Source organism: Narcine bancroftii, chromosome 14, assembly GCF_036971445.1.
Source record: "Narcine bancroftii isolate sNarBan1 chromosome 14, sNarBan1.hap1, whole genome shotgun sequence".
In the NCBI taxonomy this organism is placed as follows: Eukaryota; Metazoa; Chordata; class Chondrichthyes; order Torpediniformes; family Narcinidae; genus Narcine; species Narcine bancroftii.
Window position 1 is genome coordinate 33138616 of NC_091482.1, and position 18966 is coordinate 33157581.

Sequence of the window (18966 nt, forward strand, 5' to 3'; positions counted from 1 at the left end):
CCAAGGACCTCGCTGCCACGTCCCAGCTTGCTTGGCCACGGCACATGAACCATGGGTGTAAAGGGTGGGGCCAGTACTGTGCACACTGCACTCCACCTAAAAGCTCCTTTGGGCAGGCCCGAGGACATGTCCACGTCCTCCCCCTCATGCCACATTGACCACCGCCAGTGGGCTGATATCACCTCAAACCGTGCATCTTGGTGCCTCACAGTTCGGCGGGCAGCAACCTCCTTTGAAGAAGACCGCAGAGCCCACCTCACTGACAAAAGACAAAGGAAAAACCCAACACCCAACCACAACCAACCAATTTTCCCTTGCAACCGCTGCAACCAGACACGCATCGGACTTGTCAGCCACAAACGAGCCTGAAGCTGTCCTGGACATTACCCCTCCATAAATCTTCGTCCGCGAACCCAAGCCAAAGAAGATATGTAAAACTGGATGATAATAAACTTGAATATATCCTACACAATTCTAAGTAAAGGATTGATTCATTTACTGCACAGTACAGAGGAGAGCAGCAGGACCACATTTCAAGGTCAAAAGACCCCTTTCCCTGGCTTCAATATTGACTTCTTGAGTGAGCATGCAGGTTTTTGCCAGGTTCTTACCACATCCAAAAGACGTGCTGGTAGATTAATCAGCTATTGTAAATTACTCCCCCCCCCCCAAATAACAATAGTTTAGTGGCACAGGAAATAAATAGAGAGATAAGTGAGGCATGTAATAATGATATGGCAGTAGTCATGGGGGACTTTAACTTCCACATAGATTGGGAAAATCAAGTTGGTCGTGGGAGTCTAGAACAGGACTTCATAGAATGCATCCACGATAGCTTTCTTGAGCAGCTCTCCTGGATCTAGTGTTGTGCAATGAGATAGGTAGAGTAAATGATGTAATAGTCAGAGACCATCTGGGAAATAGCGATCATAGTATGATTGAATTTCTCATTCAGATGGAAGGGGAAATAGTTAGATCTAAAACTAATATATTATGCTTAAACAGGGGTGACTACCATAGGATGAGGGACGAATTGGGCAGAGTGGACTGGGAGCACAGGCTAATTGATGAAACAGTTGAGGAACAGAGGAAGATTTTCAAAGAAATATTTTGTAATGCTCAACAAAAATATATTCCGGTCAGGAAAAAGGGCAGCAAGAGAGGGAAAAATCAACCGTGGTTAACAAAGGAAATAAAGGAGAGTATAAAATTGAAGGCGCAGGTGTACAAAGCTGCAAAGAGCAGTGGGAAACTGGAAGATTGGGAAAACTTTAAGAGACAACAAGGGGTTACAAAGCGGGTAATAAGAAATGGGAAAAAGGATTATGAAAGTAAATTGGCACAAAATATAAAAACAGAAAGCAAAAAAATTTTATAAATATATAAAACGGAAGAGGGTGGCCAGAGTTAACACAGGACCCTTGGAGGATGAGAAAGGAAAATTGGTAGCAAAAAATGAGGAAATGGTCGAGGCATTAAACAAATATTTTGTGTCAGTCTTCACGGTGGAAGACACGTCCAGCATGCCCAAGTGCGGAGTTAAGGATGTGAATGTTGGGGAGGGCCTTGATAAAATAGTTGTTACAAAGGAAGTAGTGATGGAGAAACTAATGGGACTAAAGCCAGACAAATCACCTGGTCCTGATGATATGCATCCAAGGGTTCTGAAGGAAATGGCAGAAGTTATAGTTGATGCATTGGTGGTCATATACCAAAATTCCTTGGATTCTGGGCAGGTCCCGGCAGACTAGAAGACAGCAAATGTCACGCCACTTTTTAAGAAGGGATGTAGGCAGAAGACTGGAAATTATCGGCCAATTAGCTTGACGTCTGTAGTTGGAAAAATTCTTGAAGCCGTCATTAAAGATGAAATAGTGAAACTTTTGGAACGTAAGGGTTCAATCAGGCAGACGCAGCATGGTTTTAGAAAGGGAAGATCTTGTTTGACAAACTTGTTAGGATTCTTTGAGGATATAATGGGTGCGGTGGATAGAGGTGAACAGGTTGATGTTGTATATTTGGATTTCCAGAAAGTGTTTGATAAGGTGCCGCACAAGAGACTTATCAGTAAGTTACATGAAAGTGGAGTCCGGGGAAGTATATTGGCCTGGATTGAAAATTGGTTGTCTGACAGGAGGCAGAGAGTCGGGATAAATGGGAGTTTTTCAGGTTGGCAGAGAGTGGTAAGTGGGGTGCTGCAGGGGTCAGGGTTAGGCCCACAACTCTTCATCATTTACAATGATGACTTGGAGGAGGGGACAAAATGTGGTGTAGCCAAGTTTGCGGATGACACCAAATTGAGTGGAAGAGCAAATTGTAATGAGGATGTGGAGTCTGCAGAGGGATATAGTTAAGCTGGATGAGTGGGCAAAGGTCTGGCAGATGGAGTACAATGTTAGTAAGTGTGAGGTTATCCACTTTGCCAAAAATAAAAGAGCTGAATATTATTTAAAGGGTGAAAAACTACAGCATGCTGTTGTGCAGAGGGCCTTGGGAGTGCTTGTGCATGAATCGCAAAAAGTTAGGTTGCAGGTGCAGCAGGTTATTAAGAAGGCAAATGGAATGTTGGCCTTCATCGCTCGAGGAATTGAATTCAGGAGTAGGGAAGTAATGTTACAACTGTATAAGGTACTGGTGAGACCGCACCTGGAGTACTGTGTCCAGTTCTGGTCTCCATATTTGAGGAAGGATATACTGGCTTTGGAGATGGTCCAAAGGAGGTTTACTAGGTTGATCCCTGGGATGAAGGGGTTGACTTATGATGAAAGATTAAATCGTCTAGGATTGTATTCGCTCGAGTTCAGAAGAATGAGAGGAGATCTTATAGAAACATATAGGATTATGAAGGGTATGGATAGGATAGATGTAGGAAGGTTTTTTGAGCTGGCCAGGGAAACTAAAATGAGAGAACACAGTCTCAAGATTCGGGGGAGTAGATTTATGACAGAGATGAGGAAAAATAGTTTTTCCCAGAGAGTAGTGATTGTTTGGAATTCTCTAACCAGGGAAGTGGTTGAGGCTGCCTCATTAAACATATTTAAAATTCGGTTAGATAAATTTTTACATGATAGAGGAATTAGGGAATATGGGGAGAAGGCAGGTAGGTGAAGTTAGGTCATAAATTAGATCAGCCATGATTGTATTGAATTGTCAAATGTTTTCTCCCATTTTCAACAAGCGGTTAAGTGTGGCTTTGGAGAACATTTACTTTTACAATTTTAAACTTTTATTTAAACTTTTATTCATTTTAAATGTTATTTATCCATCTATTTATTTTTTATTTTTATTCTATCTATTTATTTATTTCCTCTTTTGTTTCCCAGTTTATTTAGGTTTCCAGTTGATTACAGATTAAGGGGCATCTACTGTATTATAAAGAAACTTTAGAAACCATATCAACATTTCAATAACCTATCTTCAACACAAGAAAAAAAATACTATGACATATATGTCCTCCCCATAAATTTGGATAATGGCTAAAAGCAGAGAACTGATGTTTGACACACAATGGACAAGGTTTTATGTGAAGGATGTGCACTTATAAAAAACACTGCACAAAATCTTTAGTTATTCCACCCAAAAAACTACTTTGTGAAGTCGCTCAGAGATAACTGACAGTAACACCCAAGATCCATCATACCACTTTGTTTTGCTATTAACACATTCATACCTTTTTATAACAAATTTTATCCTGTCTTTTGCTTGAAGAATCCTTTCTAAACTTGGAATTCCATAGTTGGAGGGCCTTCTGAATGGAATGCCTTCAGGTAAACCATCAACACAAAGATCTTCGGAATTGGACTGGAAGAGTGGATACGGGATCACAACTGATCCGGTAGCTAGAGTGGCTTGAGCTAAAAGTTTACATAATGTTAAAGTTTAGATCCTATTACATCTTCTTGCAATACCTGTTCCAAATTCCTTCTACTCCACTTTCCAATAAACATTTTCAAATACAAAGTGATAAATGATGAATGGGAGAATTACCAAATTGCAGAATGTTATTTCTTGGTTTTTAAAATATCTTTATTGAGTTTAATTAAAAAAAAACACATATTAATCTAATACATAGATTTAAAGATTATAAAAAGACAAATTGTACTTTGTGACAGAATATAGGTAGGTTTTTGGGAGATAGATTGGGGCAGGTTTGTTAGAGTAGGTCACATACAAACACTTTAAAACAGATCTTATTTAAAATACTGGAGCTCTGCTAATGCTAGACATATCGGCCCCAGAACGTTTGCAGAGACTTCACTAATGAATTGTTGTTTACAAAAAGGCAACAGATGAAATAACTTGTCAGAGCTGCATTCTGTCTGGAGGGGAACTTGCTGTTCTAGGTGGGTCATGTGGTTTTGCAAGCAGAGAATCAAACAGGCTTTCTTTCTGAGAGAGAGAGAGAGAGAGAGAGAGAGAGAGAGAGAGAGAGACACACACACACACACACACACACACACACACACACACACACACACACACACACACACAGAGGGAGCAGTTCTACAGTGAGCAGCAGCAGCCGGGACTGAAACAGCACAAGCTGGCAAGCTTGTGGAAAACCCCATTTGGAAGAAGGGTTATGAGTGCTTAGTTTGGCCTGGTCAAAGCCTTTGTGGTTCATGCAAGAGGAGAGGACTGGCTCTCTAATGTTTCACTTGAAATATGAGAAACAAAAGGGCACCCTGGTGACCTGAAAGAAAGAGGTTATCATCTGGAGAACCCTGAGGGGGCAGGTTTCGTCAGCAAGACACTGAAGTGGCTGATTACATAGGAATCAGTTGTGGGTGTCCTGGAACACAAATCTCCCTGTGAAAACAGACAAGAACCTTCCATTTAGCTTTCAAGCACCAAAGCCTGGGTAACTTTATAAATGTTAAATTCTGTGCACAGTATAAGAATTGCCTGCAACCAGTGAACTTGGAGGAATGAGAAGTGAGATTGGACTGTGAATCAAAGAACTTTTCTGAACTTACACACACATTACATACACATGTGTCTAGAATTAGAAGGTTAGTTAAGTCAATAGTGATAAATTAAAGTTTGATTCTGTTTTCATGTTTAAAGATAATTAAAAGCAACTTTTGTTTAAGTAACCACTTGTCTTGGTGAATATCTATTGCTGCTGGGTTTTGGGGTCCGCTGGGCTCATAACAACTTCTCCAATAATACTCAATAATATATATCAAAATTGTGTGTATTCCTCTCGATCAAGCCCAAATTGCAGAAGGTTATTTCTTAATCTAGAGCAATGGAGAATTTGGGAGAAAAGATCTCCTTTGATATATTTTACAAAACTAAATGATTACAATGAAATGCTAATAAGAGCTTAAAACAAGGGGTCCATCTGAATACGTAGTGCAGTCATCATTTGACCCAAAAGTGAGTAAGAGAAGTTGGGAGTTCTAGGTATTTTTACAAATTAGAATCTTACAACATAGAAGGACATTTGGCTCACTCTGACCACAGCAATTCTTGGAACTATCTAAATACACCTGTTCTCCTGATTTTTCCATTTAGTCTATATTTCCACCCCCCCCCCCCCACCACCCCCAAGTTACAACTAAATTGTTTCTGATACCCTTTCAAAATGTTTTAATCTCTAAGTTCTGTCAATAATCTTAAATCAATATTTTATGGTTATTGATCTTACTAACAATGGAAATATTCTAACTTTATCATTGATAATCTCTGATCTTCCCACAACTAGTCAGCTGTGCTTTCATGCTTGTTCAGATTGTAACTAGATCCTACTCAACAGAATACTGCAGATGCTGACATCTAAAACAGAATGTTGGAAGTAATCAATGGGTCAGGGCGCATCAGTGGAGAGTGAAATAAAGTTATCATTTCATATTTGTGATGTACTGAAAACTGGAGAGCAACATTATTATATTATACAAAACTGAGGGTGGTAAAAGGATGGGCGTTGGTGGGCGGGGGGGGGGGGGGGGGGAAGAGAGAGAGAGAAAGAGGGTCCAAAAATAAAATGGAGGGGATGGGATCATTTTTTAACATGATAAAATTATGGGGTTTAACACTTAATGAATATATGGATCTGGAGGAATTTAAATAAGAAAAGACAAATAAATGTGAAGTTGGTTGGAAAGATAAAACAACAACGAAGATGCATGCTGGAAACCTAAACAGAAATGGTTACAACTATAAACTATATAAAATTAATGTGCCATGAAAATTGAAAATGCCAGAAAAACTCAGCATGTCGAGGAACATTCATCCAAATGGAAACAGTCAACACTTCAGTTTACAGAGCTTTTGCCATAACTTCTCTGGGAAATGTTTTGCTTTGTGGCAACAGAACAAGTGGTTATCAGTCAATTAGATGCAAAGATTGTGTTTGAGAATTAAACACAAGGTGTAACAGTTAAAATGTTGTTTTTTTAATTCTTAGTTAATTTTGTGCCTGTCTCTTTAAGAAAACTATTGTTTGTAGTGTTACCATAGTGACTATAATGTAATATGTCGTAATGTCCGCCCAGGCTAACCGCCTCTCATTCTACAAGATGTGAAGGAAGCACGAGCACGAGAAACTTTTCTTTGAGTTTTTGCATCTCTTTAAATACCTTTTTGTATCTCTTTAAAGTTTGGGTACCTCTTTAAATACTATTGTGTATCTCTTTAAAAGCTTTTTATATAATTTGTATGTCTATTATACAGTAAATGCTCTGTTATTTGTCATCCTGAAAGTCTTAATGCGAAGCTCTGCAAAATGTTTATCAGTTTTATGAATAAATTAAAACTACATAACGTAACAGCCATAGTGTTTGATTTGTTGGATTAAAGAAATCTAAATTTGAGATGTCGTAGCTCATGCCTTGGAAGATGATACTCTGAAATTAAGATATATTAAAATAAGGAAAGTGTCTTCTATACAAGGATTTTCAATTGCAATCTCCACTTCACTAAAATTCAGTTTTAATTCATCACAACAAAACTGCCTACCATTGTAATACCTCTGCTCATCCCATGCAATCATCCAATTTGTTTCCAATAGCCTCCAAGCTAACTTAAATATTCCATTAACTTCCCCCCCCCCCCCCCCCCCCCCACCAACAGCAGCATGAACACACCAACTCATCTCTACTCAGATCACTAAGCCACTTGCTGGTCTTCACATCTAGACGAAGCCACAATTTACAAATCAGTGGGCTCAATTTATCTTAACCATTTTGGGCTTGAAATTTACTGAAATTTATTTTGTTTTCTAAACCAGATTATTATTTACCTGCACGAGATTAGAAATGCACGTTTCTAACTCCCACATTTAAGTGCCCTCAGATATTCAAAGGCCAAGTACATTTGAACGTCACGTATAATTGACAATGATGAATGGAATTAAACTCTTTTCATGATTAAAACAAAGTTTTTATGGTCTTTGCTCTGTGATACTCATGCACAATACCCTCCCAAAAAAACCTTTATGTAGTGGAATTCCAATAATTTAAAAGCCCAGAAAATATGTGATGAGGTTGTAATGTCCCAAGTATGCCATCATTTACTTATCAGTGAAGATGATGCAGAGAATAAATTATTGAAGCCCCAGTGTAGATAAGAGAGCTCTTTCCCATCATTATATTTAAATAGATGATTTATTCCACACAAATAAAAGCACTTGCTAAAATATATTTGACCCAGATTTAAGTAAATAAGTATATGATACAAGCATACTTATAATATTGTAAATTAACCATCATTTGCATCAACTCATCCTGGCACACATTACCTTATAAATCCTCATTTCTAAAAGATCATTACTTTTATTTGATTAGCACTTTACAAAGTATTTAACTAAAATAGTTACCATATTTCCTTTCAAAGAGTTCTTCCACTTGCTTTCTTAAATCAGTAATTCTAGCATTCCATTGTCCTGCATCTAAGAAAAAGGTTTTCAAATTAATGGAACAATACAATATTTTATATTACTGGGCATAAATAATGGTATCTAACATCAAGATGCAGTTAATTCTATTGATCATTCTATCTATAGCAATCAATGATAACTAGATGCAACAGTGGATGCCAAAACCCTTAAAACTGAATGTGTCTACAATCAACTCATGACACTGATAGAAAAGATCAATATCTGGTTTCTGCAAAAATGTTTAATAATTAAAATTCTAAGTTATATTGCATTTGGTGTTGAGATGTTAAACTGAAATGGTCATCTCTACCCCATTTCATTCCTTTTTTTTTTGAATATTTTATTTTAATTTTGCGGTCAAACATTTATCAAGAAATAACCATTACCTAAATACATAAATTGAAATGAGAAAATCAATGGTACAAATTGTCCACATATCCAAATAGCCCCATCTCCCCTCCCCCAAACAAAACCCCAAAATAAAAAAAAAGAAAAGAAAGAAGGAGAAAATAGATAAAAGAGAAAGAAAGAGAAAAGCAGGAAAAGATAAGGAACCATCAGGATCCACTTCAAAAAATCTAATTGCTTTTCTTGCCTAGATCTGAAATAGGGGAAAGAACATAGAAGTAGAATTCAGGGACAGAATAAGTATCCCTATAATATTCAACTCTGCATTCTGTACGTATGGCTGCCATACCTGCAAAAACAGTTTTACTTCTTCCTTAAATTAAAAGTCATTTCCTCCAGGGAACTCAACTACGCATTTCCACATTCCATCGGCCAATATTAAGAAGGGAATCAGACTTCCAAATAACCGCAATAAATTTCCTGGCCACTGTCTATGCCAGGGGTGTCAAACTCAAATTCACGGAGGGCCAAAATTAAAAACTTGGACTAAGTCAAGGGCCGAACTAAATATTTATTGAAAATTTTCAACAACATCTGCATGTTTTCTCTTCTTTCAACATATGTAATGTTAAACTTTAGGATATAACTTTAGGAGGATAATGTTACAGGTCAGGAATAGGTAGCTCAAGATCACACTTTGCTTGACCTGAGGGAAACCTATTTGGTCCCTGTGGAGATGTAGTCAGCATTCACAGGCTGTGTCCATTTTGGCCTGCATCAGGACTCAGCATTTCCTGCTCACTCCTCAGGCTCTAGGCCTCTATTCACCCTCGACCCACCATCCCTCTACCTGACCAGTCCTTTACCCAACCTCTACTCACCCCTCACTCCACTCGCTCTGCCTCTACCCACCCCATCCTATACACACCCCTCTACTGCCTCTCCCTTCAACCTCCCCTCCCTCTACCCGTCTCTCACCCTCTAATCACCCCTTCCCTACTCGCCCTGCCCCTCCCCTTTTACCTCTTCCCTATCCACCCCTCCCTTCTACTCATCCCTCCCTCTAACTGCCCCTCGCACCACCATAACTTCCCCTGCCCATTACTCCTCACCTACACCCTCTGCCTACCCCTGCTTACCCACCCACTCAGGCCCAGCGCGCTGCCGATCAGCCTTTGCGGACAACCACCATCTCTCTCTTCACGTGCAGGGCCAAACCAGCCGTCCCTGGGGTCCGCGCGGGTGCAAGCGCTGAAGGCCGTGGCGACCGGGAGAAGAGCGCTCGCGCTGTGGAAGAGCCATCCGGTGCCAGTCGCGTGGGGCTCGCGCTGCCCGGGGGCCGTGCGCAGCCTGCCATGCCCGTCGCGCCGACAGGAAATCACAGGCGCTCGCCAATCCTCCGCACCTCTCGACAGGTGGGAGAAGTGACTGGTTGTGCGGGGAGCCTTCCAACTGGCTTGCCGGCTGATGACAACGACAGACTTCTCGTGTTACAATTTCTTGTGTTACAATGGGGAAGGATGTGCAATGAAGGGGGAGGATGGTGGGGGTGACATTACCAAAAAACAGCATCGGCTCTCGCTGCAGGGCGGGCCACCTCTAATACATTTTTGAAATGATCTTGCGGGCCAAATATAATTATATCGCGGGCCAAATTTGGCCCGCGGGCCAGAGTTTGACATGTGTGGTCTATGCAATGTTAAGAAATTCTAATTTGTAGTTGGACAGCCTCATTTTGGGTCTTATGACCACAATATTTCCTAGGAGAAACAATTCTGGACTTTGTGGCAATTGTTTCCCAATAATCTGGTCTAGTAAAATTCTTATATTTTCCCAAAAAGGTTTCACTTTAGAGCATGACCAGATGGAACATAAAAAGGTTTCCATTTCTTCACTGAATCTAAAACGTCATTTCTTTCCTTGAGAGAGCCAAATTGAAATGTTCTGAGCCATATCACCAAACAAATTTTCCTTGGAAGCGAACTAGATTTTAATATGTAATTATTAAGATAAAGCAAAACATATAATATGACTATATGAACAGCTTGCCTGTGAATGATGCATGATTAGTTAGAAAAATTCTAACTATATTTCTGAAACAATATTTGTTGTATTTTTGGAAATAGAGAATCAAAATTCACAATGTTTACAGTTAAACATAAAAGTGTACTGTAACTTCTGCATAACCATGAGGGAAAAAGCAAGTTTCTGATAACTAGCTCAGTTCAGCAAGCAATTGGAACAGACCTTTAAAGAAAAGTGAAGTGGCACCAAAACTCACCAAAATTAAATTCCCTACTTTTCTGCCCAGCATCCATCGTCTGTACAGTATTCTTTGGTTGATTATTTGGTGGGAAATAGTAATCATCTGTAAAAAAATATGCCTTTCAGTGATTTCCGTTTACTTTCTTGTACCATTACTTCAACCCATTAAAATATTCTATGTTCTACTCATCCCTCCCCAACTCTGCAACTTGAAACTAACCTTTTCTTTATCACAGTTCAAAGACTGGTACTGTCTATGGAGGGAATTAAACCATTCTTGAATAGGCTTTAACAATAGTTATTACTCAGTTAAAATTTCTTAAGTTTTTCTTCAGGCAATTTTCAACTATGATTTCCACCCAAATTATATCTAACAGTTGTTTGTTTTCGAAGTTACTTTCCTTCACTTACACAACCTTACCTTCTATTACATATATTTTCTGGTCATTATCACATAATTATTAATGCAGACTTGCTAAATAGTCATTTTCATTTAACAAGCTTTAAACCAATGATAAGGCTTAAGAATATGAAACATGACCCAATAGGCTTATAGATTGTTTCTTTCTTCCCTGCAGCCATCCAGTTCCTGAATGAACCTATAACAGTCCTCTCATGTTATCCTTGCCTGGTGCTAATTAAGCCTCATTTTCACTGTAATTACTGGATATGATCTATAAATTGTGCTCTCTATAAACATTAGAGATAACTCAGTCTGTTTGGAGAAGAACCCTTCTCACTCTACTAGATATAATATGACAAATAAACAAAGTACTTCTTGGCTTGGCTTTGCGGACGAAGATTTATGGAGGGGGTAAATGTCCACGTCAGCTGCAGGCTTGTTTGTGGCTGACAAGTCCGATGCGGGACAGGCAGACACGGTTGCAGCGGTTGTAAGGGAAAATTGGTTGGTTGGGGTTGGGTGTTGAGTTTTTCCTCCTTTGCCTTTTGTCAGTGAGGTGGGCTCTGCGGTCTTCTTCAAAGGAGGTTGCTGCCCGCCAAACTGTGAGGCGCCAAGATGCACGGTTTGAGGTGATATCAGCCCACTGGCGGTGGTCAATGTGGTACAAAGTACTTAATGAACTGTTAAAGACTCTGGGCCCCCAGATCACACAAGTTCCAAGAAATTACTTTTTTTAAAATTTCCAATAATCTTAATAAACTCAGCATTCCCTAACTGTCCTCTCCTTCAGAATCAGAATTTATGGTTATGTGCAAGTCACAAAATTCGCTGTATTTCTGCAGCATCAGAGAGCAAACATTCTCATTATGAACTATCTGACAACAATAATATTTAAAAAAATAAAAATAGTAGGGCATGAAAAGTAAGGGAGTGTCTTTGCTTCATTGATCATTCAGGAATCTGATGGCAGTGAGGAAGAAGCTGTCCTTGTGCTGTTGAGGGCTCGTCTTTAGGCTCCTGTACCTTTTCCCCAATGGTAGCAGAGTGAAGAGGGCGTGGCCTGGGTGGTGGGGGTCTTTGAGGATAGAGGCTGCTTTTTTAAGACACCGCCTCATGTAGATGTCCTCGATGGAGTGAAGTCTGATGCCTGTGATGTCGCAGGCCACGTTAACAACCCTCTGGATATTTTCTTGTCCTGAGCTTTGGCACTTCCATACCAGACAGTGATACAACCAGCCACAATGTTCTTCACAGTACACCTGTGGAAGTTTTTGAAAGTCTTCTGTGACATATTGAATCTCCTCAAACACCTCACCAAGTATTGCAGCTGGTGAGCATTCTTCGTGATTGCATCAAAATGGAGGTTCCAGGACAGATCCTTAGAGGTGTTGACACCCAGGAATTTGAATTTCTTGACCCTCTCCACTGCTGAGCCCTCGATGAGGTCTGGATCATGTTCCCCTCACTCCCTCCTTAAATCCACAATCATCTCCTTGGCTTTGCTAACGTTGAGCGCAAGCTTGTGGTTATGACACCATTCAAGGAGCTGATCTATTTCCCTCCTGTACATTTCCTCATTGCCATGTGATTCTGCTGAAAACTGTGATGTAATTGACCAAAGCCCTTTTCCATCATATTTCATTCTCTACAATTATGGCCATCCTTGTATTCTGTGTTTCTCCCTGACATTCTCTGCTGATGTATTCATGCTCCAGTATCTCATTGTTTGCTCAAGATTTTAGCTTCTGCAGTTTTTCTGTTACTCCATTAAGTCCAACTAAGACAAATCAATTACTGGACCTACAATTTTTTTTGACTGGATAAGAAAATTTAACAAGACCATGTTTATTAATTAATTCTCCATTCTGTCTTCTGTTTGACACAAGATGGATAGATCTAAATATTCAACATTCTTCCCCCCTACAAAGCATCCTTGTCATAAGGCAAACCTTAATATGGCTTGAAAGTTTCACCTGTACTACTTCATGCCATCTCCCATAAGATTTTCCTCCTATCAGGTGAAATCAAAGCTGATCAACCAGAAAAAGCTTTTAAATTAAAGCATTATGAAATAAAATCATTTTAAGTTCCCAACACAATTTGCCTAAATTTGTGGGTAAAAAGAACCAGGTCAGGAATGTAGGATCAAAAAAAAGTTAAAGAAAAGAACTGCCAGCTGCATCAAAGGCTTCAAATTCAAGTTAATCACCCAGTAGGCTATATCCACCCACAAAGACACACAATTGTTTTGGATTATTACAAGAGAAACCAGAATTGAATATCAATTTAACTAAATGGTCAACTACAATAGATAATGTGATTTCTGTGGAGTCTACCACACAAGTCAGCATTAATGCTCACCTTCAATAGTAACTTCTACTTCTGAGTCTTCACTAGTTTCAGAATGTTCCTGCTGAGTTGAATCTAAAGAATTCAAAACAATATGTTTACCATTTATATAAAAAATGAAATTAAGTTCATTTAAATTCATAAAGCATTTTTAAATGTCATCATGTCGCACATTGCACCTTATACAACCATGGGATAGAACATAGAACATTGCAGCACGGTTCAGATCCTTCAGCCCTCGATGTTGTGCCGACTCATATATTGAACCCTCCCTACCTATAACATAAGAAATAGGAGCCATCGGGCCCATCAAGCCTGTTCCACCATTCAAATAAGACCATGGCTCATCTGATCATTGACTCAACTCTACCTATCTGCCTTCTACCCATATCCCTTAATTCCTTTTTTTATGTAAAAATCTATCTAATTAACCTTAAATGTTTAATGAAGTAGCCACAACTTCTTCCCTGGGCAGAGAATTCCAAAGATTCACTACTCCCTGGGAAAAACAGTTTTTCCTCATCTTCGTCTTAAATCTACTCCCCTGAATCTTGAGGCTGTGTCCCCTATTTCTGGTCTCACCTTCCAGTGAAAACAATTTTCCTGCCTCTATTTTATCTATCCCTTTCATAATTTTTTATGTTTCCATAAGATCTCCCCTCATTCTTCTGAATTCGAGTGAGTATAATCCCAGGTAATTTAGTCTCTCCTCATAGGTCAATTCCCTCAACTCTGGGATCAACCTGGTGAACCTCCTCTGGACTGCCTCCAAGGCCAGTCTATCCTTTCTCAAGTATGGCCAGAACTGCAGTTTCTTGTATAATTGCAGCATGAAACCCATGCTCTTGAATTCAATTCCTCTAGCGATGAAGGCCAACATTTAATTTGCCTTATAACCTGTTATACCTGCAACCTAACATTTTGCGATTCATATACAAGCACTCTTAAGTCCTTCTGCACTACAACATGCTCCAGTTTTCACCAATTTAATAATTATCTCCTCTTCTATTTTTCCTGCCAAAGTGGATGACCTCTCATTTACTAACATTGTACTCTATCTGCCAGACCTTTGCCCACTCACCTAACGTAACGATATCCTTCTGCAGCCTCTCCATATCCCCTGTACAATTTGCTATTCCACTCAATTTAGTACATTCCGTCCCCTCTTCCAAATCAATGTAAATGTCGAACAGCTGCAGGCCCAGAACCGACCCCTGCGCCCTCCAGTTCTTGGGGCACACCATTTCGGTGGCTGGGGCTGCGCCGGCGCCAGAGAATTCCCCAAACCCTCCACCCTGAAATGCCTCCAAGAGTTCACGTGGATGGTGAACTTTTATTATCATTTCATCCCTGGAGCCGTGTGCACCCAGCGCCCATTGTTCGCGCTCATGGCCACCAAAGAAAAGACTTCATGGTCAGAGGAAGCGGACAGGGCTTTCATCGCGACAAAGGAAGCTCTAGCCAGCACCACGCTGCTGGTACACCCACGGCCAGAGATGCACGCGGCGCTCTCCATGGATGCCTCAGCTACGGCAGTTTGGGGGGGGGTCTGGAACAGTGGCTTGATGGACAATGATACCTGCTGGCCTTTTTCAGCAAGCAGCTGCGCCCGCCGGAGCTCAAATACAACGCCTTCGACCGGGATCTCCTGGCGCTGTATTTGGCCATCTGCCATTTCCGCTACTTCCTCAAGGGCAGGTCATTCACAGCCTTCACAGATCACAAGCCCCTCACTCAAACACTGGTGATGGCCAAGGATCCGTGGTCCGCCAGACAGCAGCGCTACCTCTCATACATATCTGAGTTTACGACCGACATCCGACACAGGACTGGCAAGGACAACGCAGTGGCGGATGCGCTCTCCCGTCCAGCCATCAACAATCTCGCGCCCGGCCTGGATTACGAGCAACTGGCTCAGGCACAGAGGAACGATGCGAAGACGCAGGCCTTGCGGACTGTCATCTCGGGTCTCAAACTCAAGGATGTCCAGGTGCCCAGCAGCCTGGACACATTGCTCTGCGACGTCTCAACAGGCAACCGCGCCCAGTTGTCCCGCCGCACTGGAGGGCGAAGGTCTTCAGTCTGATCCAGGACCTCGCTCACCCAGCGGCAAATACAACTATGCAGATGATCATGGAGCAGTTTGTGTGGCACGGGCTGAAGAAGGAGGTGGTGGAACTGGCCAGAAACTGTACCAGGTGCCAGGCCTCCAAGGTCCAGTGACACACGCGAGCCCCCATCTAGAATTTCGACCCGGCGGTTCGCAGATTCCAACACATCCACGTTGATGTCGTCGGGCCCCTGCCGGTGTCCAAGGAGGCTCGTTACCTCCTCACGGTGGTGGATCGGGCCACAAGGTGGCAGAGGCCATCCTGATTAAGGAGGCCACCGCGGAGACGTGCTCCAGGACTCTGGTCAGCCAATGGATTGCCCGATTTGGAATCCCAGTGCACATCACTAGCGACAGATGGGCACAGTTCACGTCTGCCCTGTGGACTCAGCTGGCGAAGCTCCTGGGGGCCAAGCTCCACCACACCATAGCATACCACCTGCAGTCCAACAGGTTGGTGGAGAGATTCCACAGGCACCTGAAGGCATCACTTATGGCCAGGCTCTCTGGACCAGACTGGGTGGACGAACTACCTTGGGTCCTCCTCGGGATTAGGACGGCACCCAAGGAGGATCTGCAGGCTTCAGCAGCGGAAATGGTCTATGGTGCACCGCTTTCCCTGCCAGGTGAGTTTTTCGGCCCAGATCTTGACACCACAGTCACCAACAATAACCTGCTGGTGGACCTACACAGACGACTGGCCTCCCTAGCTCTCCCACCTCCGGCATGCCAAAGCACCCGGCCATTTCATCTCCACAAAAAGCTCGACTCAGCCCAGTTCATTTTCGTGTGGAGGGGACCACAAGGTGCACTGTTACAGTGACCGTATGAGGGGCCATACAAAGTCTTGCACTGGTTCGGCATATCCTTCACCCTGGATGTTGGCGGGGGTGGGGGGGGGGGTGTGGAGAGAGGAACTTTTTACAGTGGACCGCCTGAGGGTGGCCCATCTGGACTTATCACAGCTGGTGCAGACAGTCATACCCAGGTGCCGGCCACCAAAGCAATAGGACGCATAGCCAGTTCTGGGGGGTGGTTGTGTGACGGCGTACATCCTCATGGCGAACCGGCCCCACTTGTATTGCCATGGGGAAATGGCGTCATCAGAGGTTTCTCTCTGACTCCAGCATCCCTTGCAGCATGCACCTTAGGCAGTGATTATGATGTCATAATGCACCAGATGACTGAGCTCATGCTGCCCTTAAAAGGGCGCACTGAATTTGAATAAAAACAGTCGTTAATGTGGTGGCCGTGTTTCTTCCTCTGCTCACACCCCCACATCATATTTTGTAATAATTTATACATTTCGGAAATACATTTTAATTGTCTTGGTAATCTTAAAGTATATCCAAAATTATCCAATAATAAAGCCTTAACTTGATAATAACAACAAAGTATTACTTGGAATTTCTTATTTTTTTTTTCTGAAAATAAATAAAATAACCAGCTTCATAACAATCTTGTAGTTTTAATTCCTTTCTGATTCCATGTTTTCAAAAACTGATCAAGAGTAAAATGAAAAAGTTAATTCTGATATAAAGGTGTTTTACCTGAAAATGTCCCGTGTATCTCTCATTTATCCTGTTCCATAATTCAATTAAATGTTTCAAAATAGGTGAATTACTAACAATAATTCTTTCTTCTTTGGCTTGGCTTCGCGGACGAAGATTTATGGAGGGGGTAAAAAGTCCACGTCAGCTGCAGGCTCGTTTGTGGCTGACAAGTCCGATGCGGGACAGGCAGACACGGTTGCAGCGGTTGCAGGGGAAAATTGGTGGGTTGGGGTTGGGTGTTGGGTTTTTCCTCTTTTGTCTTTTGTCAGTGAGGTGGGCTCTGCGGTCTTCTTCAAAGGAGGTTGCTACCCTCCAAACTGTGAGGTGCCAAGATGCACGGTTTGAGGCATATCAGCCCACTGGCGGTGGTCAATGTGGTAGGCACCAAGAGATTTCTTTAGGCAGTCCTTGTACCTTTTCTTTGGTGCACCTCTGTCACGGTGGCCAGTGGAGAGCTCGCCATATAACAGGATCTTGGGAAGGCGATGGTCCTCCATTCTGGAGACGTGACCCATCCAGCGCAGCTGGATCTTCAGCAGCGTGGACTCGATGCTGTCGACCTCTGCCATCTCGAGTACTTCGACGTTAGGGATGAAAGCACTCCAATGGATGTTGAGGATGGAGCGGAGACAACGCTGGTGGAAGCGTTCTAGGAGCCGTAGGTGGTGCCGGTAGAGGACCCATGATTCGGAGCCGAACAGGAGTGTGAGTATGACAACGGCTCTGTATACGCTTATCTTTGTGAGGTTTTTCAGTTGGTTGTTTTTCCAGACTCTTTTGTGTAGTCTTCCAAAGGCGCTATTTGCCTTGGCGAGTCTGTTGTCTATCTCATCGTTGATCCTTGCATCTGATGAAATGGTGCAGCCGAGATAGGTAAACTGGTTGACCGTTTTGAGTTTTGTGTGCCCGATGGAGATGTGGGGGGGCTGGTAGTCATGGTGGGGAGCTGGCTGATGGAGGACCTCAGTTTTCTTCAGGCTGACTTCCAGGCCAAACATTTTGGCAGTTTCCGCAAAGCAGGACGTCAAGCGCTGAAGAGCTGGCTCTGAATGGGCAACTAAAGCGGCATCGTCTGCAAAGAGTAGTTCACGGACAAGTTTCTCTTGTGTCTTGGTGTGAGCTTGCAGGCGCCTCAGATTGAAGAGACTGCCATCCGTGCGGTACCGGATGTAAACAGCGTCTTCCAAGGTCGGGTCAGATACAGCAATGAGCTCTCTGAACCCTTCTCCATTAACAATGGCGTGAAGCAAGGCTGTGTTCTCGCACCAACCCTCTTTTCAATCTTCTTCAGCATGATGCTGAACCAAGCCATGAAAGTAACAATAATTAATAACTTGGTATTCCATTTATAGGTAAAATTGTCCCATATTTTTCTCACTAATTTTAATCAACTCTATATTAGCCTATATTATTATCCAAATCAAACATTCTATTAATAAACCTCAATTGTGCTGCTTTATAATAATTTTGAAAATTCAGTTGTAAACCTCCCAATTCATACTTCTAAGTTAATTTTTATAAATAGTCACAAAAATCTCCTAATTATAGAATTCAAATCTTTAAACAAAATCCAAAAGAACTTTACAAAGAATAGATTGAAAAAAGACACTGAATTCTCCGAAATATATTCATCTTAATACAATTGACTCTACCTATTAAAGCTATAGGTAAATCTTTCCATTTATTTAAGTTATCTTTAATTTTATGAAATGAAGGTAAATAATTTCTTATATAAATGATCTAAATCATTATCAATTCTAATACTTAAATCTTTAATTTGATCTGACCATTTAAATTGAACAATTTTCTTACATTGAGTATAATCACCATCAATCAACGGCAAAATCTCACTTTTATCCCAATTAATTTTATAACTGTGGCGACATACTCTCTCGTGGCAAACCGGTCCTGTTTGTACTGCCACGTGGTGGGGCAGCCATGAGAAGGCGCCGTCGGGGTCCTCCTTACCCCGTGGTTCTATCCCAGCGTGTGCTTCAGGCAGCCTTTATGACGTCACTGCTCACGTGGTGGCCAAGCTCACGCTACCCTTAAAGGG

At 41.8% G+C, this 18966-nt stretch overlaps 1 protein-coding gene across 6 annotated transcripts in view; it reads right to left on the reverse strand.

The window, feature by feature from the left end:
• Positions 1–18966, reverse strand: part of LOC138749510 (general transcription factor II-I repeat domain-containing protein 2-like) — a 182216-nt gene that overhangs the window by 11825 nt on the left and 151425 nt on the right. For all 6 annotated transcript variants that reach the window (XM_069910937.1, XM_069910936.1, XM_069910939.1 and 3 more), the window contains 4 exons: positions 13260–13322; positions 10512–10598; positions 7823–7894; positions 3671–3854 (listed from right to left, as the gene is read on the reverse strand). In XM_069910937.1, coding sequence (XP_069767038.1) covers positions 3671–3854; positions 7823–7894; positions 10512–10598; positions 13260–13322 — 406 coding nt within the window. The remainder of the gene's footprint in view (positions 1–3670; positions 3855–7822; positions 7895–10511; positions 10599–13259; positions 13323–18966) is intronic.